Source organism: Lycorma delicatula, chromosome 3, assembly GCF_047948215.1.
Source record: "Lycorma delicatula isolate Av1 chromosome 3, ASM4794821v1, whole genome shotgun sequence".
Taxonomy (NCBI): domain Eukaryota; kingdom Metazoa; phylum Arthropoda; class Insecta; order Hemiptera; family Fulgoridae; genus Lycorma; species Lycorma delicatula.
The window spans coordinates 57,436,023-57,462,216 of record NC_134457.1 but is presented as its reverse complement, the minus strand read 5'-3'; the positions used below and the strand labels follow the sequence as shown (position 1 = coordinate 57,462,216).

The 26,194-nt window shown below is 27.8% G+C and overlaps 1 protein-coding gene across 2 annotated transcripts in view; it reads left to right on the top strand.

Moving 5' to 3' along the window:
- The window catches only part of ec (ubiquitin specific peptidase echinus), a 277,997-nt gene that overhangs the window by 198,849 nt on the left and 52,954 nt on the right, over positions 1 to 26,194 (top strand). For both annotated transcript variants that reach the window (XM_075359861.1, XM_075359862.1), the window contains one exon: positions 13,924 to 14,016. In XM_075359861.1, coding sequence (XP_075215976.1) covers positions 13,924 to 14,016 — 93 coding nt within the window. The remainder of the gene's footprint in view (positions 1 to 13,923; positions 14,017 to 26,194) is intronic.

Sequence of the window (26,194 nt, the reverse complement as noted above, 5' to 3'; positions counted from 1 at the left end):
TATTTTTATACATCAAATACATTACATGAAGTCTCAGCTATAAGTAAGACGATAAGACGACATAGTGTAAATCAACAAATTTGTAAGATTTTATCGTTAAGATAATATTCGGAATATATTAGCTGGCTACTCATTAGAAAAATAATTAATTCTAATTATCTCGTACGAATAATAAAGAAATATACAGTTTTCGTGTTATTACAGGACAATGATGAAATACACTAATACAGTGGACTTATACCACGAAACTCAGCAACTTATAAAACCTAGAAAATCTTTATCAAGCCGATTGATTAGTTAGTAGACCTAGTATATTTTAGCCTTGTTACTTCTGTGTTCAAAGTAAAGGAATTATTGGGATAGCGAAAAATTTCAGATTTCAACAGATATATCCATTTTGACCATCCCTGAATCCATGTTGACTAGTTTCGGCGTGACGTCTGTACGTACATACGTATTTATCTCGCATAACTCAAAAACGATTAACCGTAGGATGTTGAAATTTTGGATTTAGGATTGTTGTAACATCTAGTTGTGCATCTCCCCTTTTGATTGCAATCGACTTAACCAAAAGTGTCCAAAAAAAGTCCAAAATCCAAATGTTTTTGGATTTTGGACTTTTTGATGTTTAGATGTTTTTGGAAAAGCTCATTCAGAGCTTTTCAGCGATGTGTCGTATGTGGTACTTTTTTTCATTAGTTCCAAAGTTATAGCCAAATGAAATATTCGGATCTTATAAGGGGGAGGATTGGTTCGAATCGGACTTCATCTCCTTGCTTTTAATTTAAATATATTGATTTATTAATCACTAACCTCCGATTGTAAAAAAATTTACGATAAATAATAATTCAATATAATAATAACAACAAAAATTATGAAAAAAATATCAAAGTTATTCATGATATTTTATGTACTTTTCATTAAAAAAAATTTAATTTAATAGGTGTACAAGGAAGAAGTCATGGGGTGTCCAAATCAGATTTTTTAAATTTAATATGAAATTAATTACCGGATATTCATCTTGAGTCGTTTTTATTTTAATTATATTTTCGGATATTTTTATTATTTTTCTTTTTAGGATTTTTTTTAATTTTATATTTTTAAAAGTTCAAGAATTTATGTAACCGGAGATAATATTATTTCCCCTTATGAAATGAAGTTTCTAAATAAATAAAATTTTATGAAGTAGATCTGAAGTAGTAGAAGCAGTATTTGTATGAATAATAATAATAAGCGGATAATAAAATTATTGTAAATTGCTCTTATTTGCAATTATGGTTCAACTGGTGCTAACACGCTCTAATAAGCAATTCCAACGCCCTGGGCTCCATCTTGTACTTTTCGGATTATGATTACCTGCCACTACTTATCTATAACATATAACAACAGCTCTTGAATTTTAAGTTAGATTTTATGTCTTTTTTTATACTAATCGTAAACCTAAGCCCATTTACAGTTTTTTTCTTATAGAATTTAACAAAAATTAAATTTTTTATTTCAAAATTATTATAATCAATTTTTATTAATAATTATTGTTTTGATTTCGTGTAAAAGTTAGCGTGCTTATATTACATTGACTAGTTTAGTGTAAATAGTTTTTATATCTTTTGGTAGTTATGGCGTATAGTTTTGTAAAATATACATATTACTGGTTGAATATCCTAAACTAAATCGTTAAAACTCTTGCCTGTATATGTAAAGTTATGTGCAATTATCTTCTGGTAAACTGTTTTTTTTTTTATGAATTACTTATTTTATTAATAATTGTAAATAAGTATATAGTGGAGGCGTAATCGACTTAAAAATATACAATTTTACCTAGCTTTGTCAGTGAACGATCATCTATACTTTCTTAGGTATAGTTTTAAAAAGGAAAGAAGGTGGCCTCGTAATATCTTAAGTCTTGGATTAATTTGTATCGCTCCATTTTTGTCTATGGTTTTTTTTTAATCTTCCAGATGTTTGGTCGGCTAAAAAATACCTTCCAACTTTTGTAATATTATTGTAATTTAAATGTAAATTATTTAGTACATAACAGAATTGAAATCTAAAATAATTTAACTTAAATGTTATAACTTCTTTTTATTCGTTCCACATCAGGCTTACTGAGTAAAGTAACTTCATGTTGCATTTTTCGTTTAATTGAATTCACTAACTCATATCTCAACATAATAGACTATCGAAATGCCAATTGGTATTCAGCTCAATAAGTAATAACTTTCATTCTTGTTAACCAAAAGAGAATGTTAGTAAATCGAACATTAACGCTCTTAGAGAAAGCAACTCATGACAGCCATAAGACTGCCATGACAGCTATAAGTAAGACTGGGATGGATGGTTGAAGCAATAAATTAATGAACCTCCTCTTATAAAACAATGCGTTATATATAATGCGAGAAAATTATTTTATTTTAATAAACTTATTTGTGTAGTAAACAAATATATAGACACAGTTTTATTTAATTACAATAATTTTTTTTTATTATTACATGTATTGCTAGAATTTATATATATATATATATAAATATAAGTGGGAATTGGCCTACTGGGGACCGCGCAACAAATTCTTTTTCATATTTCTCTTCTTTTCTAAGGCTGTTCTGCCTTCTATCATTTTTACCAGATTGCTCAGCTGTTAGTTTTCTTCTTTTTTTTTTTGTTTTCTTAGCCTCCTAGATTTTTTTATATTTAGTTATTTTCCTGTACTTGCTTCTATCTAACGCAACCATTTGTGAGAGTTCAAATTCGGTTAATTCGAGAGATTTTCTTTGGCATATAATTTAAAAACTTTTTTTGGTGAGCCTATTATCGCCAATTCTTATTAACTGTCCAAAGAACATTAGTCTTGTTTTTTTTACTTCTGCTGTTATTGATTTAATATGTTGACAAGATCTTTTCATTACTTATTTTAACCCATTGGTCTCCACATTTCTTGTTTTCCTCTAGAATCTTCCTTAGGATCACTCTTTTTTCTTTTCAAGTTCCACCAGTAGTCCTTTGTTTATGAGGGAGAATTAATCTGCTCCGAAATGCACATCTTTCTTGTCACTATATTGTAGTCACAGTTTTGCGTTTCTACAGATTCACTTTCTGTTGTATAGTTTCTGTGTTAGGATTTTGTGCCCTCTTTAATTTACCTATTCGAAATTTAATTGCTTCCTTCTCTAGTCCAGTGTCTTTTATTGTTTCTCCTAGATATTTGAAATGTGTTACTCTTTCTATATTCCTTATGTTTTTATGTTACTTTCTTTATATTGGTTGTAGATGAATTTAGTTTTCTCTTTCGATATATGCAGACCGAATTTAGCTGCATATTTTGTGAGGGTTTCTGTTTGTTTAATCTCATTTTTTATGTTTGTGGATAGAAGAGTAATAAATATCATCTGGAAAAGCTAATTAGTGTGTCGTTAGTCCTTTAAGTCAGACACAAAAGAAATTCCTTTGATTTTGTTTCATCTGTATTGTCCCAATTTTTCTTTCATTATTATCATTTCTAGAGTTATGTTGAAGAGAATCATTGAGAGTCCGTGCCCTTGTCACAACCCTATTTTGATTTCAACTTAAAATTTCACTCTGAATTTAGTGTCGTTAACTGTTTGTTGATATATATGTAGAGTTTAATAAAAAAAAAATATATATTTTATAGTTTAAAATATTTATTTTGTGCAATTTTAAAACATAAAGAAGTGTGCAAATATCGCTTCCTTTGTCTTGGAAATATAAATCCTTGTCCTCTCGTTTCGCCAACACTATTTCTTCCCACTTGTTATTATTTATTTATTTCCCTCTCTTATTATTTCATGTATTTAATATGACTGAATACAAACCATCTGTTTGTAAAATATAAAAACTAACAATGGAATTCTATAGTATGACCGATCTCCGTTATCTCTTTCCTGTGTTCTTGTATAAAGTAAATGAGAATACAAGTAATTTCAGTTAGTTATTTTAGTTAAATCTCAAAGAAAATATCGTTTCTATATTGAAATATTTACTGATTCCTTTTATAATAAATTAGTTTTTTATTTATTTATTAATCTTCATTGTTTTGATTATCTCCTATTTTTAACGAATTATAAATTTTACGTATAATTTTTACATGTATGGAGTAAAGGAGATATTGTGAACGCGAAAAATGTAAGTTTACAGATTTCAATGGAAATATCCATTTTGACCATCTCTGAATCTTTTTTAACTAGTTTCGGCGTGACGTCTGTACGTATGTATGTATGTTCAAGGATGTATGTATCTCTCATAAATAAAAAATGATTACCATAGTATGTTGAAACTTAGGATTTAGGACTGTTGTAACATCTAGTCGTACACGTTCCCTTTTAATTGCAATCGAAAAACCAAAGAAGCCCAAAATTCAAAACAAGTTTGATTTTGGACTTTTTCTTGACTGCAGTAATAAGCCCTCATTGAAAGCATTTCAACGATAAGTGGTACTTATTTTCATGGTTCCAGAGTTATAGCCAAATTAAAGTTTAATCAATGAAATATTTGGATCTTACAAGGGGAAGGCACATCGGTTCAAATCCGACTTCAAAATCTCCTTTTTTTAATTTAAATATATATTGATTTATTAATAATTATTAATCAACGATTGTAAAAAACTTTTTACAGTAAATAATAACAAAAAGAAAAAAATTACAAGTTATTAATTGAATAAAATATTATGTTTATAATTTAAAAAAAAAGTATATGTAATATTATAGGCGTACAAGGAAGCCATGTGGTATCCACATCATTATGTGAGAATTTCGAATACTTAAAACAAAAATTCGTTAAAATACCTTCTGATTTAATTAAATGTTACTTTTGCTTATACCTTTTAAGTAATTTCTATTTAACGTTATTTTCTCCGACTAGTTGACATTGGCAAAAGGAGGTCATATGCTAACAGCCGCCGTTGTTTTATCTCCATCATAGATATCTTAGAATATCTAAGAACTTAATTTCTGTTCAAAATTTCATAGAATTGACTGTAATCAAAGTAATTTTATGTTCCTATGAATTTCATTTTATCCACATTATGACGAAATTATTTATATTAAAATAAGAAAGGCGTTAATATCAGAAAGTAACAGTTACACTCCATTTTGCAGTTGCGTAGTACACTAACCTTGGAAAAACCATACAGATATCGTAATATTAACAACTATAGTATTGTTAGGTTATATAAAACCGGTACTTATTTTTTTTCATTTTCGTAAGAATTTTTTTAATCCCGTCAGTCCATGAAAAATCGGAATCCAATTTTTGTTTAAAAAAGGTGAAAAAGTTTCATTTATTTCAAATTTTAAAATACAAAATAAAAATTCATTTTCCCAATGATAAAACAACAATTAATCTTTTTAATTATCTAGAATTCGATTACTAAATTATTTTCCTGTTTACTTCTTTGTACGAAGTAAAGGAACTTTTGTAATCGCCAAACATTTCGGTTTTCAGTTTTCTACGGAAATATCCATTTTGACCATCCCCGAATCCATTACGTACGTATGTAACTCGTAACTCAAAAACTATTATCTGTTGACATTTTGGATTTAGGACTGTTGTAACATCTAGTCGTGCATCTCCCCTTTTGACTGCAATCGACAACCAAAAACGTCCAAAATCCAAACATTGAGAGCTCTTCAACGATATATCATAAGTGATACTTATTTTCGTTTGTTCCAGAGTTATAGCCCAATAAAAGTTTAATTGGTGAAATATTTTGATCTTGTGGGGAAGGCACATCGGCGAAAATCCTACTCCACTTCCTATTTTATTTTTTTAACCTTTTTTTTAATTTAAACATATTGATTTATTTATTAATAATTATTAACCTGTGATTGTAAAAATATGTTTACAAAAAACAAAAAAACAAATATATATATATATATAATTTAATAGGCGTACAAGGAACTGTACGCCTATTAGTCACCACATTAAATTGTGAATTGTCACAACATTAGTCATGTAGTGTCCACATCATTTTTTTTATCTACTATTATTACATAATTTCTCTTAAAGTAATAAGCTTTACAAATTTCATAAAATAAATTGAAACATTTCTAAAAGTACAGAAATGTTTGAAACTAAAGATTTTCATTTTTATGTCCGAAATAAAACCTAACTATTTTACTGCATAAATAATTTGTGTATGCAAGTGTTTCTGTCAAAAACATACCATCGATAGATTTACCATTTATTCTAAATGTATTATTTTTCTTTGAATTATTTAAATTAATATTAGTTTTTTTTTTCATTTTTCATATATTGCACTAGTTTTAACCCAATCACTGTTAAGTATACAGTATTTTCCGCTTAATGTAAATAATAAAATTAAAATAACATGTTTGGATTTTCAACTGAAATAGAAATATTTTGATTTAAACAAAACCGTATTTTACCATACGTAATTTACGTTTTACGTTTCCATACCGTATTTTAACATACGGTATGGAAACTCAAAAAATTGTGAAAACATTGTTCTTATGTTTTGATTTGGCCTCGAATATTACCCCTCCAACAAAATCATGGAAGTCCTCACATAATTATGTACGATCTTTAAGAATAATAAATGGTAATCAGAATTTTTTCCGATCCAGACGGTAGACTTCAGACTGCTGCAGTGTAATGAAAGTTGTTTACCTGTTAATGTCTAATACACGTTATACCATCGGCCAACCAGGATCATTTTCATTTGTTCAAAAACCGCTCTCAACAAGCAGTAATTAAGACATTCATATCAATAAATTTTAAGACTGATTTTTAAAATTATAAAATTAAAAATTATTTTAGATTTTATAATTTAAAATCATAAAATTCTTATCTTTTATTTAAAATTTTATGATTCTAAATAAAATTAATTAATTTCTTAGTTTGAATTATCTTTTAATAAATAAATACTTTATTCGTATCAGAGCGTAGTAATAGATCACTTCAGGAATCGTAAATATTGTTCCAAAAAATAACTGCTTTAGATTTAGTTGGAAGAATCAAAGGAAACCTTGTATAAAAGCTTGTTCAGAGGAGCATTAAGAAGAATAAAACTAAAATCGGTTTTCCAACCTCCATGGCGGTATGGTAGCGTCTCAGTCATTCATCCGGAACGTTACGAGTTCGTATCTTGATCAGGAATAGACTTTTTCTTACGCTACAAGATTTCAATTTATACTTCCACGCTTAAGTTTCCAGTTTATGTAGTGAATTATTAACCAAAAAATAATAAAAATAAGAAATAAAATCGGTTATAGCCCTTGTGAAACACACCCTAAAAAATAATTATGTAGAATAATAATAATAATAGTTAGTGATACTTTTACTATGCACAGTTTTAAATACGCAAATAAAATAAAATAGCTGCAAAGTAAATTAGCAACTTCGATGGTGCTGATTGATAAGTATGCTTGTGTAAATAGACATTAAACAAATACGTAACATATTCAGATCTATTTAATTAATAATATTACTAGCTTAGTGAAATAGGTAATATTTTAATTCAAAATTCATCAACAGAGTAATATTACTTCGTTGAAGTAAATATTTTAATTTTTTTTAAATAGCTGTTAGAAAAGATTGTATCATTAGATTGGTAATTTATGAAAAATAGAAACTGAAGCATAATAAAGTTTTTTTTACTAGATCGAAATATTATAGTTCGTTACGAGAAAATATATTTTTGTTATTTAGATTTTTATAAACCGTATTTATTTTTTCTTTTAATAGATTATATAAATTTATAAACATTCATGGAAGTATTAATATTTTTAATTTACTAAAATATTATAATCAGGGGTGTAGTAAAAGATTTAGCAGTTCGAAAATGTTTAGAAAATTCTTCGGAGAAGTTATTTTGGAGTGAAGTAATTTTAAAAAAAAGTTTGTTTGTAAGCTGGTATTTCCTAAAAAAAATAAGTTAAATTATAAAGGAGACTTATAATACACTTATAAACAAATCGATTATAACCAATATTGTTTTAAAGAAATTTTATTTATAGGTTAGTGCTTAAGTTTTTTTAATTTATAAATCTGATTTTCTGAAAATTTCAAATAATTATTCTCGTAATTTAAGGTTTTATATATATAATATATGAAATTTCTCTCTCTCTCTCTCTCTCTCTCTCTCTCTCTCTCTCTCTCTCTCTCTCTCTCTCTCTCTCTCTCTCTCTCTCTCTCTGTGTGTGTGTGTGTGTGTGTGTGTGTTGAACTTTATAAAACTTAATATTACTTCACTTCAACATTGCCCTCCTACGGATTTAGTCGCCTATTAAAACCGGTTGGTAGTAGTTTTATTTATAGTTAAATATTAAATGTATTAAATTTCATTTTGAGAATTATTATATGCAAAATATAAATTATTTATATCCTGTATTTAATTTTACTTATGTATGTTTGTAAATAGTTTTATAAATGTAGCTTTGTATTAAAAAAATATTATTCAAATAATAAAGGTTTTATACTTTTTAAATTATCATTACGAATTAAAGATAATGAATAGTTACTTTAATTATTTAGTCCATTTTTTTTAATAAGTTAATGAAAACCCTGCAAATTCCTTCATTGGATCAGCATTATAATCTAGAAATTTTTTATATTAAGAAATGGTTGTAGCCCGTATTTTTATGTATGAAATATCAGTGAAATAACTACGTACGAGAAAAAATAAATCAAATCGTTACATAAAAAATATAACTTTGATTTTGAATTATGTTAGCCTGAATTATAACCCAAATTACAACTTTAGCAGACGTTTTACTTCATGATTATAAAAAATGTTTTAAATAATTTTTATCTTTTATTTTTTTTGAACCGTTTTTAACGTATAATAAACGGAAAAATGTACTGTTTTCAAATACCTGGAAAAACAATACAGTTCTTTATTTGTTAATTAATTATCCAAAAACTATGAAATCATCTTAATGTATATTAAATACATTGGGATTTCTTCTTATAAGATAATCAGTTTTACTCGAAAATTATTTACGTTACTATTATTTACTTCCTTGTACTAAATAAAGGAAGTATTGTGATCGCGAAACATTTCGTTTTTCATATTTCAACGGAAATATCCCATTTTAACCATCCCTGAATCCAATTTGACTAGTTTCGGCGTGACGTCTGTACGTAAATACGTACATATGTGCGTATGTATCTCGCATAACTCAAAAAACATTAGCCGTAGGATATTGAAATTTTGGATTTAGCACTGTAGTAACATCTAGTTTTGCACCGCCCTTTTTGATTGCAATTGAAATAAAAATTTTAATTAATGAAATATTTTGATCTTAAGGAACGCATATCGGTTCGAATCGGACTTCATCTCCTTTTGTTATTAAATTTTTTAGTAAAAAAAAATGTACAATAAATAATAATTCAATGATAAAAATATGGAAAAAAAATTTAGTAAAATAAAATTTTATGAACTTTTAAAAATGAGTAAATGTAATTTAATAGGCATTATATATGTGTATATATAATACATTTGGTGAAACATATGATTATTTAATATTAATTGAAAATTATAATTTAGAATCGTATTATTTTGTCTACATTAAAGTTAAGTAAAGAGTGACTGAAAAATAGACACTTACAAGAAAAACATATTCACTAAGGCGTACATGCCCTATCTTATAAATTGCAAAAAATTCTTATCTTTTAGTTCATTACTCCTCTGATATTGTCGGACAATATTCTCCGTAAGTCGGAGTTGACCATTTCGTTTATTTGTTTTTTCTTACAAATCATTTAATCGCTCTTTGGTTTGATATAATTCTTCTAACATTAATTTGTGTACACGTTCTCTAGTTTTCAAATTTTCTCTCTCTTTATATTCATCATCCTCTCTTAATTGTTTTATTTTTTCTTGGTCTTAACGATTTTTCCTCTTTATATTTATTAGATTCTCTTAATGTTTTTTCTTTCTTTGGTTTTAACATTTTCTTCCTCTTCATATTCATTTTCTTCTCCTTTTTTTAGATATCTTTATGTTATTTTAGTTTTTCCTGTATAATTGTTTCTTTTTCAATTTTGATTATTCACCAAATAATCCAATAATAAAAACTGAATATTTTACGCAGTAAGGTCGAAATTAACATTTGCAACTAGTATACAGGAATTCATTAATCGGAGTAGTTTAATTATTAACTTTTGTTTATACTACACATCAGGAATCTGAAACTTTTGTTAATCAGCAACTCACGAAGATACGAATAATACTGATCTAGATAAAGGGACTTTTACTTTCTCCTAATATTTCACGTAAGGTTGTTGAATTAATAATTATATAAATATTTGATATTAATAAAAAGTGATATTTCAGCAATCGTGTAACTGTCCACTTTATTAAAGAATTGGAGGATCGTATCTCACTTTCAAATGAAATAAGTTTAAATGAAGTGCAGCAAAAAATGTATATATGTAATTTTTAATGGGCGAACAAGGAAGTCATGTGGTATCCACATCAGACTTTTTTTATTATTTTTTAAAAAGGTAGCAATTTTCGATTTGGTATAGGTTACCGTTTGTTATATATGTATGTATTTATACTATTAAGCGTGAATAAATGGTAGGAATATTATATTAAATTTAGCTCTTTCCGTCCCACTGATTTCAAGTAGGTTAGATATACATTGTAGCTTTTATAAAACGACAAAATTACTGGCTTACACTTTCCTTAATTTAGTGTTCCCTTTCCTTTTGAATCTGGAAGTAATAATAGTGTTAGCTTCATTAAATTTATTTATTTAATTTTATTACAATTATAACACAGGAATCTAGATCTCCCAGTACCCGGATACTGAGATGCTGAATCTTCCGGAACGAACTTATCCAATAACCAGTTTGTTTATTTATAATATCCACCGAGAAACGTTGTTAATATGTGTATTTTATCTTTTTTCTCTCAGGAATCAAATACTTAATATTTTGCTTCTATTGTTGTTAGTCGTGATTTAAATTTGTTCCCGTTCTCGTAAAGTTTTTTCCCTTCCTCATCTGCATTACATGTTAATTTCAAGATGTTATTCACATGTGCTACTGTTTAGTAATGGAATATTTTAATCATAATTTTTTTATACATCTTCCCTGTTATTTTTATTTTTTACTTTATGTTATATCCTAGCACTCATCCACACATATTCAATTTATTTCAATTCTATATTCTTTAAATTTATTCAGTAAAATAATGGAAGGGAAGAAATTTACCATATAGCTCCCTTGGAGGGCTACATTGTCAGAATATCTCCGAGTAACTTGATTCACCTGATTATTTAATTTTAATAAATAGATTGTAGGTCTGAATGATTAAATTTTTACCGATTAAAAAGAACTTAGTCGACTACTACAAGGCCATTTCATTTGTAATATGTATAGGTTACTCATCTTGACTATTGGAGAAAGTTATACGTGGGTCGAGTTTGACAACTATTGCATCCTCGTACGCTATCTTTGGATTGTAAAATGATGTAGTTTTATACATCACAAACTTGTTCCTACTTTTTAAGTATTATTTCAGAATATCGTTAGTTTAATATTTTATTTTATGGTTGGAAGTGTAATATTTATTATCCCACCTAGACCCTCACGTGTGTGTGCTCGCACACACACACACGCACGCAGACACACAATTAAATATATATATTTATATGCGTATAATAAATGTAACGCATTACATATATTTATATGTAGACAATTAACGAGGATAAAAAACTTTTAAAACGTTAATTCATTGATACAAACATGAATTATTTTATTGAATGATGTTTGCTTGAAAAGTTAAATAGAAGAATTATCGGTATCCAGGAAAAAACAAATCGATATTAATTTCTAAGAACAGTTATCTTATAGAATGCTATAATACTGACCAAGACTAAATGGATGGGAGCTAGATAAAAATATAAATAAAATAAATTTATAGCTTGAGATTTCGACGATCGGCAAATTGTTAAATACAGACTGATTTATTATTTGTAGAAAACTTCACGTTGTTTCTATTCAAGGTTTTATTATAATTTACCTACGCTGAATTCAGACGAAGTCGCTTTGTTCTTGTATTCCTTGAAGGTATTTAGGAGCAGTCTTTCTTAGAACAACCGATTTGCATTAAACGTATCGTTTAAATACTTTTATTGAAGAGAGAGTAAATGATATTCTACATTAATGTTTATCAATGAATAATGGTTCATTAATAAACGTAATATTTGCAACAAGCTTATATTACAGCCTAATGCACGACGAATAATTCTGTGAACAGAAAACTCATTCATTTTTATTGAATTTAAAAATTGAACTCCCCTTTAATTATAACTAAAAATTAAAAGAAAGTAAAAAAAAAGTTCGGTACCAATTGTTTATGGAAAGTTTTAGTAAATCCCAAAAACAATCTTATTTATTGGATTTATCGTAAGCACAGATTTTTTCTGAGGGTCGTCGATATCAAGGGGGAACTTCCCCTTTATCATCACTTTCTTTCCTAATGTTTTAGTAAATAAGGTATCCGAAGGGTAAACAATAAAATATAATTTATCGAAGACAAATAAGATTCCATATTAATTAGTAGTTCACTGAGAAACTGATCTAGTTAGAAAACGATCTCGGAGAAATATTAAGCTTAAAGATAAAATAATTTGGGAAAGAGTTAATTATCTAACGAGTAACCGGCCGAGAGACATTCTAGAAGTAATTGGTGATTTTAGGAGTAAATCGCATCAGAAATGGTACAAACGTTGTATTTGTGACTAACGAAAACCTCCATCCACCTCACCTCATCACTCACCGCCAAAAACGGAATAGGTTAATAGAAAATAAATTGAGAATAAAATAATAACATCCTGTTTTTTTTATGTTATATTATTGTAAAGTAAGTCATTATGCTTGAAACTCATCAGTAAAGATAGAGCGTGACTGTTACTATAACTCTTTATGTTATATTGTTTAACTGTTTTCCATTCTTGTTTCTTAATCTTACTTCAATATTATCCTTCAATTATCTTTTTAGTTCTGTTTTGTTTTAGAATTGTTTATTTTAAGAACGGCTAGAGATTATTGATGTAAGATGTACGCATATTGCTTTTATAATAGATTTTTTTTTTAAAAACAGTTTCAAAATAGTTTCTCTTACAATGATGGCTATTTTTTTAATATCTGCTGTTTACTTTTTCACGTGACTTTACGTTTAGAAATTAATTTCAGTTATTTTTGTTTTCTACTTCATTAATCTCGGTAAACTTATGTAAGTTCAATTTATTGTGATGTGCGTTATGTAATTGTGTGCATGTAACGTAATATTGTACATTATTTTGAAGACGAAATACATAAACGCCCGTAAATCTATTTTTCTGTATACTGTAGAGATTTTTCTTCCTAGATTATTTCTCACTATTTTTTTAAAAGATCACGCTTCGCACGAACCGACATCTTTAGCTTAATTGGAATCAATTTAGCCGCTGAACCATGCCCGTTTGATTGTTTATGATACCAGCATATCATGATAAAACAATATTTGTTTTTTTTTTAATAGTTTATAATAGAAACCTTCATCAAGTCACAGTACCTTTGATATTTTTTATAACTACCAAGTTTTCAGGTTACAAAATTTTTATTTAACACGATTTTTTTTCTACTATATTTTATCTTTACTTATGCTAGGTTATAATATTTCTCAAAAGCCACGAGTTTGACAAGTGTTCTTTTCCAATTTCAGTCAGACAGTTTTTTAGACAATACCGTTAATTTAATCTAGCGACAAAATTGCAGCAAGAAACTGCACTAAACCGAATATATCATAAAAACAAATTTCAAGAATTATCGAATCTTTATTTTTAATGTATGTTATATAAATATGATGTCATTACAATTATTACTTTTTTTTAATATTTTAAAATTATTTATTTTATATGTTTATTGTTTAACTGATAATTTATTTCTAATTATTAGGTCCTATGGCATCTGGATATCTTCCGTCGAAGCTTTCGGGAGTTGTCGGGGCACACTTGTATGGCTGAATCATGTATCTTCTGTGCGTTAAAAGTAAGTGTGTTTATTAATTTTTGTGATTTTTTTCAATCTTTCTTTTATGAATTTCGGTATATGTATACCGAAAAGCTTTTACTGTAGAAGAATCTTGTTTTTTTTTTGTTTTGAGAATTACGTTTTTACATAAGATAAAATCCTGATTAATTAAAATTGTGCGTACGTATTCAAATTCGTGTCTAGTCTTTTTCTTTTCTAACCAATCGTGTTATTCTAAAACAATCTCTCTAATTGTTTTAGATTGTAATTTATAATTTTGATATTATATGCCTAGTTGGTAACCTAATTAAAGCGAAGCATCTGGTTTTACCGAAAGTGAGACTAGTCACTTTTGAGATAATATTGTTGAATCAATATTTAATTTATGCAGTTACTCTAGAGATGACATTTTTAAGTTACAACTCCATTGTATAGTTTTCTATTTTATTTAATGATTGCGCGCGTGCACACAACACACATTTTATATATATATATATTTTAGTAGAAAGTGTTGTTAATTTAATTGCTAAAAAAATTGTATATATATATATATATATATATATATATATATATATATTTATTATACAGCAGTAGTAGTAGATTATATGTAAAATATGAGTTGTGAACTCTTTTTAAGTTTTTAGTTTAACATTATGATTAGACTGTTGCGTGTTATGAAATAAGACATAAATGTTATCTGAAGACAAAGGAGTCGTTAAGAAAGAACTAACCTTAACTCCTGCTGTTGGTAGAGACTGTAGCCAGACTCTGGCTGTTAAGAAATGAGAAAGAAAATATTACAGAAAGAATAAGATAGTGAAACGTACTTTATGTAGGACAATGCTGGAAGGTAGACGGAGAGAGCTTATAACTGTTTAGCTGATCTAGTTATTCTTTCTAAGTTATATCCTATAAAAGATATACCTTATGCTTTTAGATATGAGAAAAAGAAAAGAGTTAAATGACAATACATTGTCTAACTTTATCTACTAATAATTAAATCACTTAATTCTGTTAAAAATATAATTTTTTTTTTAATATCCTATTTATTATTTTTATTCTAATATCTGATTAGTGATAATTTAAGATTAATTAGATTATTTTAATTATGCTTTGGGGTAAAAAAAAGCGGTTTTTTTGTTTAAAGTGCTCAAAAAAATAAAAATATCTCTTCTAGTATTATTTTGAAAATAGTGTAAGTTATTATTCGGAGAAACTATAAAATAATGTTTTAGTTTGCATTTAATCTCTTGGTCGACGTAAAATACGAGTACGTTGACACTAAATGAGGTTGTATTTTCATTTACCTATTCGTTTTTATATATATAAAATACACATGTATGCAGTTTTTTATATGTAAACACATAATGACATTTATTTCTATAGATAACAATCACGAATAAAATTTTAAAGTTGCAGACTGGTGATTATTATGTAGCACAATGCAGTAACTTATACAGAAGTAATTTTGTGGATATTTTTTTTTATAACTCATCATTAAAAGACACCAGCTAGATTTATAGTCTGACATTGTGACCCTGTTACTAAGTTTTAAATGCATTTATTTATATGCATTACGCGCTGAATACTGAAAAGAGTTGTACAATGGGAATCATCCTGATGTTCGAGTAGACCAACTCATCTTCTTCTTAATTTATACTTAAGAATACACGATGTAAATTATTAATTTTTTTTTATTTGAAAAACGTTTCTGTAATGATTTTTTAAGCAAATTTTAAAAAATGTTGTTCATCTCGAACAAATTCTGAAATGATAATGAAAATCCATCTCCAATCTGACTCGAAAAGTTATTTCATTGACTTTATTGAAGGAATAATGCGTATTTAAACATTTTATAAGTTTAAAGAGACCAATATTATAGTTAAATATTGAAAAATTACATAGTATTATTTTTTTCTGTCATAGTAATAGTTTAGAATACTTGAATGTGTGCACGTCCATGATGTGCCCATCAATTTGATATTCATCTAAAATCCATTTTATTCTTTCCCTAGAATACCTTAACCATTATTAAACAAGTTTTAAATCTGTTGTTAAAAACTACTTCCAAAAAAAAAACTAAAAAAAAGTATATCTCCTGGACATGGTTTTTGAAATTCTCATTTGATTTTCAAGGCGTTAGAGGCGTTAGGCGTGCGGGTGATAAAAATTGCTCTTTAATGTAGGATACTTAAAGAGCATGTGGATGACACTTTTCTGTGTAGTATAATTTTTTTTTCAAACTTTTTAAATTTATTTAAACACATATATATATATATATATATATATAGTCTATGTCACTCCAGCTAACGTAAGGATTTCAACGCGGAGCCATACATCTAAATCAGTTCAGTCGTTGAGCTACTAAGGTGGAACAAACATACATCCTAAATAAATTACACTCCTTTTTGGGCAGTAGTGTAATAAAAAATACAGTGATTTTTTTTAAAAATTAGACTTTTTTTAAGAAAATCTATCAACGGATTATCTGAATATGTAGAAATTGAGTATGTACGAAATCGTGAGTATATAAAAATCGTGAGTATATATTCTGGAGAACACATATAAACTACTATTAACATTTTATTGTTAAATCTCTTCTACAATAAGTTTAAGGTAACTTATATGTGTCGCTCATCTTTGTAATACAAAGAATTTGTTTTAATTTCAATCTACAAATTAGAAATCTTATTTCTATAAAATAAATCATTTAAAAGTGTTTATTTTGTATGATGTTGTTTTTACAAAAACAATTTTATTTTTTCAAATTTTGAATATGGCGTCTAATGAAGTACATAATTTTCTACTACAAATTACTATGTAGTTATTTCTTTTATCATCTCGTTAAAGCCGAAGATAAAAATCTAAAAAACATCCTCGCGTCTATTTTTATATCCTGAGTCCTAAAATTCAAAAATAATGTTATAAAACAGCAATAGTATAAAAGGACTTTTATTGGAAAAGGGATATGCGATTGTCTTATGGTATCTTTTTTTATTGTGTTCAAAAGATTGAAAAATTAAAAAAAAATTTAATAAATTGTAAGGGAAATAAAAAAATTATTTATTTAGATAGTTATAAATTTCGACAAATTCATGTTAAGTTACCCAATCGCAGCAGATAGCTTTATTAGTGGATATATTTTAGTAATAATTAGGGCACAGTAAAATGACCGTTTCTAAGAGTAAAAAACAAGTTTCTCCATCTCTTTCTCAAAGCTGTTTTGACTTCTAAATAATAGTTTGTCCAGAATACATATTTTTTTTTATTATAGTACCAACAGAACAAAACCTTATTCATTTTAACATTACCAATATTTTTACCCATAATTCAGTTTTTCTGTTTCTAGATCACCAAGGATTTATTATTTTTCAATAAAATTTAATCTTTTACATCTTAACAAAGAGTAATAAAATGTAAAGGATGAGTCTCTTTTTTCAACCAGAATAATTTTTTTTTTAATGTGTTCACTAGTGTTTTCAAATTTAAAATAATTTGATGTTATCCGGTGTATTTTTTCTATTTTTTTTTTTTTTTTACTCTTGTCAACGAAGTATTAAGAGTTTTTTATTTTACTTCCACACTACAATTTAAGATTTATTTACATTTATTACTTTAATCTTATATAATCAGCAGTTTCTAGTTATATACATGTAATTTTAAAAATGTTTATATAAGACAAGCATACTGAATAATGATAGGCATATCTAAAAAGAGAAACATTCTCTGATATTAACGGTCAGTTAGAAAAAAAAATTAAGTTAAACGCTTATTTCTTTTAATGCAGGAAATGTTACTCAAGCAGAAAATGTAGAAGTATATTAAAGCACACTATTATGTGTATTATTATTATTGACTTAAAATCAGTTCAAGTAACAGAACAAGGAGTGGATGATGAATTAAAATGCGTTGCAGAATTAAAGCCGCATTCGTGCTCTAGACTAGAATGTGTTGCACTGTATATTATTATTATTATAGCTAGAGAAAGTCAATTCGATGACGAAGACGTGTTTTCAACACCAAATCTCAACAACTTTATTGATATAAATTTCTGATGTATCTATTGATTACGTATTGCTGTATTTTATTCCTAATTTAATTTTTATTGGCGTTTTTGTTTCTTTCTTCTCTCTCATATTTCTCTGCCGTGAATCAGATTTAAACCGGTTTAATTTCCTTCCGTTTTTAGTTTGACAGGTCATGATTACCTTTTAAATACGTATATAGGAAAAATAAACGTCATTTGTCTTGGTTATCTATTTTATTTGACATTCAATATATTTATTTTAAATAATAAATATAAATTTAAATATACTCGTTTAACTGAAACATTTATACAATTGAAGTTCTTATTCAGGTTAGCATACATTTCTACTAGTTAATTAAATTAATAATTACGACGGTCGTTGTTCGTATGAAATATTTTTATTATCATTATTATTGTTACTGTTATTATAAAAAATATACTGTTGTTGCAAATGACCAGTACGGTCTACTGTTATTCAATTTCATCTGTATTTTAACACCATTATTTTTATCAAACCAAAACATTTATCCATGTATTCAAAAATTTTTTGTTTTAGCCAGGTTATATTAAAATATTTATCTTTATCTTAAGAACCATATAGTATTTTTTTTTCAACTGTTAATGACATCCATTTAGTTGACCATATTATTATTTTTTTACCATAAAATATTTATACGAAAATTTAAGTTTTTAATGATTTTACACTTAACAGCTTTTTGTAGTTTAAGCACTTATGCGTTTTACAAATTTTATTATTCAAGTAGAAGGCGTAACAACTAAAATAAATAAATAAATATATATATATATATCCGGTAATAAATTTCAATAATTTTATAATATAAAACTAAATTACAATTGTATAATTTGTAGATGTAATATTATAGAAAATGAGTCACAAGGATTTCCCCACCTTTAACCTAACTCTCACCGTATTCTCTGTACATAATACGCTTAAGTAAAGGCGCATGGCTGACCTTCAACCCTTTGCAATTAGATATGACTCTAGTTTTGGAAAAGACATTAAGCAGTAAATTGTAGGTTGTACCTGCCTGTAGTCCCAATAAAGAGTGTTATAAAACCTATTGTACTGGCCCACTTCCTGTCTCATCTATCCATCCATCCATCCAACTTAACAGTCGCATCCACTCCATTTCCTTCCTTTTTCGTCTATTGTTTATTACTACTTCTTGTCATTATTATTAGTAGTACGGTATTAAGTGTTATTGTATTCCCATCCGATAAAGACATTTAAACAAATCAACCTACAAACTGTTTGAATTTTTATCATTTCATGTTTTTAAAGTTGGTATATTTAATTTATATTTTGTTTGCTATACATTTATACTAATTCTATTAGGGTAATTATAAAAGTAATTATTAAATAATATTATTATTATACTTCTTTATTCTTATATAAAAAAAGTAAAGGGTCATTAAAAAATATAAGTAAGGATAAATCAATTAATCAACAAAAAGAAGTATTTCACACGTTGTACCTAAATAAAACAGTTAAATTAGCCCCTATTCCATCTTATAATATGATTATTCTTATATTAAACAAAAAAACTAAAAAACAAGTTAAAAAAAATACTAATAAGCCATGTTATGTATATTTTTATTCAACAATTTATTTTATTTTTACAACAATTTATTATCATAATAGACATGCTACCTCACAATACCGGGTGATTCACTACTTTAAAAACATATAGAAATTTATTGAGATAACTTACAGATTCAGTTGAAGTCTTATTTCATAGAAAAAACATGGAGTTAGTCACCCAACCTTCACTTTAGTTGCTACATACAGCTCACCTGAATTCGATTTCATTCCAGACTGAAGCCAGTAAGTCGGGCCTTAGCTCAACAAGATCAGCAGGCAAAGTTGGATACATAAACCCGTTCTTTAATGAAACCCTACTAGAAAAAATCTACCGTATTCAAATCTGGGGAACTAGGTGGCCATGCGATTGGACATTCACGACTGATCCAACGACCTGGAAATTGAGTATCATGAAAATCATGGACTTCTAGGCGATAGTGAGATGGTGCCCCGCCATTCTGATAGTAATGGCATCCATCTTGGTCATCATTGTCTAACTGAAGAATTAGAAAATGTTGAATCATATCCAGGTAAACGATACCGTTTACAGTTTCCTCCTGGAAGAAGAAGGGCCCGTTCTGTCTGGAAGAACAACCCGTTTCAACGAAGGTTTGGGGTCAAGACTAAATTGTATGCCTACTAGGAAGACCCCTACAGTACTCTCTACGAAAATTACGTTAATTGAAGTTACTGACTGCAAATCGTGAAACCAAAACGCACAGTAAAAACGTTCGGCACAAATCTATCCATTTTTAACAACACTAGTGACAGAGTTGGTAGCCGAATTCGGTAGTGATGAACTACGCGAGTCAAAACTTGGTGTGTTTTGTTATGAAATGAGATCTCAACCAAATCTGTAAGTTATCTCAATAAATTTTATATGCATATGATATGAACTCCTTTTGGAATCTCACGGCCTCCATCGTCCTTGGTGTAAAGTTGATATAAAATTCTTTCCTTAACTTCTTTTCGATATTTTTTATTTTATTTTTAAAAGGTAGAGATAGTTCTTGGATGTTATTCGAAAGTACTAAATTCTGTTTTTATTTACGAACTGGGCTTTGCAAATAGCATAATATGAGTTAGCACTGTGATTATATAAACATCAGTTTTTCAGATTACTGTCGATCATGACGTTTTTCCTGAGCATTTAAAAAATGTATTATTTAGGAAGCTTTGTTTGTAAAACCATGAACTAATTTCGATGAGGGTTTTTGATACAAGGAAAGAAACAGTTCTTCATTAGTTTATCTGGCATGTGCTTTTTTCTAATGTCAGAATTCAAAATGATCATAAAAATCACTTAAAAATTTATTGAACTATTTTCTAACATCTATATATTACCTATTTCTGTTACATATTTCTTTTCGTACGCTCTTCCGATTAGTAATGTTGTTCGCAGTCATCCAAGAGAAGTACTTTCAGTGATTATCTTATTTAATAACATGCCTTAAATACCCTATTTTAGTTAAAACTCCTATTGTAAAATTAAATTATTTCAGTTATTTTATATGCGGTTCACTTTAATTTTTATCAATAAAATAACATTTACGGAAGTTTAAATCCTCAATTTTTTTTAACTGAAATATTACTGCGTAAAATTTGTTTTATGTTGTGTTCGTAAGCAATTATTAACTAATTTTATAGTTATTTAATAATACATAGATATTATTTAAATTAAATTGATGATACAATGGCGTTTTACATAAGAGTTTTTTTTATTTTAAATCTTGATCGTATTATAATGCTTCTTTATTGCATACCTTCCACAGTTCTTTTTTTAGAAGCAACTTCTCTAACCCAAAGATTTTAACGTATGGCTATTTTTCAGTAAATACGACTATATTACAAACATTTGATTATTTTTTTAATTGTTGATTTAGATAAATTATATCTTACTTGTATTAAAATTTCATTATAACATCTAGAATAAAAATTATTTTTGCCGATCTAAGTTGTGGAGGGATAGCGTCTCAGCCGTTCATTCGGAGGTCCCGCTTTCGAATCCCGTTCATGCATGGCATTTTTCATACGCAACAAATTTTCATTATCACAGGGCAAAATGACCAAAGCAGTTGCGTGATCTGAAATAAAAAGAATCCCTTTCGGCACGTCGGAAGTAGATTTCACCGGTGTTAAGTAGAGGATAAAAAAATTTCCATCTTAAAGTTAAGAAAAACTTCAAATTTACTCAATATAACAATGGTTGCATTTGATAAAAAGTTTCATATGTTTAGCATACGACAAGCCCCATCTTTTTACAGTTCCAGCAACATATTTTGATCAATCCTTGCCGTAAGGGTTGGTCATATCAAAAATTGTTTCAAACAAAAGTTTTAGGTAATGTTTGGAGGACTAACGACCATTTTAAACCGATTCGATATTGTGTCTATTAAGGTAAGTATTATTTTTTTGTCTTTGAAACACCATTTTTTCAACCCCCTGGGCCAGTGTTTGGTGATGTAAAAAAAATGTTAATTAGATGTTTTATGCCATTATCCAAAGAATAGTATGAACTTTAAACGAATACGCTATTTTAGTTAATAGGAAAGTTAAAGCAATATTTTTTTAATCGAAAAAGCCCTCCCATTTCCATCCCCATGGTCCGATTTTGTCCATTAACGAACTCGACTGAGATTTAGGGTCGTTATATTTTATAGGATTAAAATAACAAATAAATAATAATATTTACAAAGATTTTTTTATGGTTTAATATTAATTAATAAAAATTATTTATTTATTTAAAACATGTAATTATTAATAAAGAAAAATATAAATATACTATTTAGTTTATTTATTAATTTATACTATTTCGATTTATTCACGTGTATTTTTTTTATTAATGGTTTTATAATTTTTTTTTCCTAAATTTATATAATTAAATTTGTAATCTTCTTATATTAATAGATTTTTAAACGATATAATTCTGTAATATTTAAATTGTAGGTTGTATAAAAATAAATTTAATATTCTAATAATATTCATATTATCTTTAATTTTTATTAATAAGTAACTTGTTTTTGTTTTTAATGTTTAATCACTATTGCACAAAAAAATAAATATTAATTAGGCAAATATAGAAGGAAGAGAAAAGTAAAAGGTCAGCTCTAGTAACCCACAAGACTTTATAATCAGCTTAGTTTTTACTACGGCAACTCGATTACAGTCGCTGTAGACAGGACTCGTAAAAAAAACAACGAGAGACAAGCCGTGTAACAAAATACAATCTCAGTCGTACTATCTCTTTCTACGCTCATACTGAACCAATCAGAATAGAGGTTAAAGTACTCTAGACGCGGGACCAAATCTCATTGGCTGCTTGTACCGACGCTAAGTTTGACCTCGTTGGATCGAGGACCTCTGTGGTATACTGCGTTGTAATGACACTTCTTTTAACCCCTGCCCTTAATACATAGACTTCTTACATGTAGGGGATTTGTTTACTTTTTTCTTTACTCTCGTGTTCTGTATCATGTAATAAAATCAATTTATTATAGTTGCAGAGTTCATAGTATAAAATGACTTCGTTGCAGTATAATTACTGAATATTTTTATAACATCAAAATTATATAGTAGTGTTAAGTAGACCTATATCATAATGTCTGAGTAAATTAAAAATAAAACATATGCGCTCCAGGCTACAGTTTTACTTATACGATCATACTACATGAGATCTAATTCTACGAACTTATTTTTAGCATTAATCTTGTGTTCATATTCTACTGAAAATCTTTTTCAAATTTTAAAATCTTATTTGAAAATATTTGGATAAAACATATGATTCAATATCTCAATAATTTATTACAGTGGTCAGCAGTAATAAATATGTGCTTATCATTCATTCATACAGTGCTGGCTTCGATTACCCACAAAGTCAGTAATGAAATTGTCTTTTTTAAATGTATATTTATAATTTAAGTGCCGATAAAATATCTACTGAATTTTTTTTTTATCATCCGGGACTATCGTTAGGTATTGCTTTAGAGGATGAGATGAATGACAATTTTTGTAGAGTGAAAATGCCATGCCTGACCGGGATTCGAACCCGGGACTTCCGGATGAAAGGCCGAGACACTATCATTCGCACCACGGAGGCCGGCAAATTATTTTACATTAACCCAAAATATCCTTAGGATTTTTTATACCTTAATGCTATAATTACTTCAACCATGTTTATTTTATTTATAATACAATTTTAAATTAAATATTTATTAGCTTTTTATTTCCTAAGTTTAGTTTTGCAAAATCGTGTAAAACTTTTTTTCTTATTAAAATTTATAAATTATAATTGCCCACCGGGTTGGTCTAGTGGTTAACTCGTCGCAAATGCGTTATTTAACAGCTGATTTTCCAAATCGTAGGTTCTGAGGTTTGAATCCTAGTAAAAGCTAGTTGCTTTTTTTACGGATAAGAATGCTAGACAAGGGATACCGGTGAACTTTGGTGGTTTGGGTTCAATTAACCACAAGTCTCAGGGATGGTCGGTCTGAATCTGTATAGTATTATATTATGTACTTTGACCTCTTAATACTCTCATTGCTAAAAACTAGGAGTAAACTGTTAAAGCTAATTAGATTTACATATATTGACTATCAATTTTTCTAAATTTTTGTCATGATATTTTATTATTTACCCAGTATAAACCAGTTTGTTTATAATTAATAATAATAATAATTTTATTTCATGAGAAAAGTGGGGATCACTTTTCTCATAAAAGTCCTGTGCAAATCACAGGATTTGAACATTAGTGGCACAGGTTAGAACCGGTTAGAACAGGCACTAGAACTAAGTTCAGGTATGCTGATCAAACAGATGCATCTTTTAGAAATTTATTTTCCATCAACTTACTTCAAATACTCATCAAATGATGTAAAATAAATTATAAAAATTTTTAAACGGCTGATGCTTAAAAATACAGTAACGATTACCTTGCAATTCAGAACTCTAACTTAACAAAACTATTCCTGTAAATTTCGAAGTTAATGATTCTCTACAGTTGGTTTAAAACAACAGCTTGTTTACGTTATTATTTTTTAGAAAAATTTCTTCATATATGACGCAGTATAAAATATATTTTTGAGAAAGTTTGAGAGCAACTTTTTTTCATTCCATTTGTTAATACTTGATTTCTAGATAGAAATCTCAGTTGTGTTAAAACACTAATATTTATCTAAGTTATTATTTTTCGATAAAATTAGCTATCGTGCAACTATTAAAACAAATTTAGAAAAACAGAAATTAAAATGGTCAAGAAAAACTCAATTAAAAATCATTATATGTATTTTTTTATAATTCTTAAATAAAGTTATAAAATCTCAATCATTTTATTTTTAGAAGTATATATATATATCAATTAGTTTTATATCTCATATGGTCTTTCAAATTAATTTATCTCATTGAAATCTAAATTTTTTTAGATTTTCATAAAAAATCCGGTAAAATAATCAAACTTCCTTCGGTCAGATAAATGTTATCCTACTGTGTACATTGATGGTGTCGATCCTACAAACAGAGAATGTGCGGAACCGAGGACTTCACTTAGATCGACGTTTGACCTGGAAGCAAGCCTCACATTAGGATGAAAAGGACGAGGAACAGGGAACTGCATTGGCTGCTACGGAGGCATACGCACCTCACGTTGTCCAATAAAGTTCTGATTTACAAATTTATCCAAGGACCAATCTGGACTTATGGCGTGGAGTTGTAGGGGACAGCAAGTAATAGTAACGTAGATATCATACAACCGCTTCGAGAAGAAGGTAACCAGTACAATTCCAGAGCCACTATGGTTCAAATGGAATGGTGAAGTTCATGAATACCTGGAGCTTCCAACGATTTGTGAGGTTGTCAGACAGCGCAGTGTTACATACCAACAACGATTAGAAAGTCACGTCAACTACTTAGCGATGAATCTGCTTGATAACAGCAGGGACGTCCGAAGATTGAAACGTCTTCGTGTGCCTGTCTTAGGGGCTACAGAATGACAGTTTGCAGTTACTATCGCCAAATCAAGTCATATTATTTTTATTTATTTATTTTTTCTTTATAACTAACTACATGTTGTTGTGTTCTTTTTTCGACTAGTTATCGCTTTATTATTTGTTTTGTTTCTTTTATTGACTATTTATTTGTTTATTGATTTTTTATTGTTTGTTTTTATGAAGAGTTAGCAGAAATAATTCTTCTAATGAACTTTAAGATTACTGTTTACCGATAACTATTATTATGGATCGACTTATGAGAGTTCCTTAGAACCCGCTATCATGTGCTTATTATCAAACTATTAACTTATGGTTCCAGTTAAGGACCCGATTGGTAAACGTATTGCTTGTGGAACAAAAAAAAGATTAAAAGGAATCAAAATAATTTCGGATGTTTATCGAAAAAACTGATTCTATCTAAAAATTTAATCGGATTATCTTTTAAAATGTTATTTGATGTAGAATTTGTTTAATTCATTATAATTTTACCGTACTTTTAATGTAACGTTTTAACTCTTTTGCAGATTGGCGATTAGTCGTAAATTTGAGTGGGTGTGTTAACGTATTGTCTATGATTCATGAATT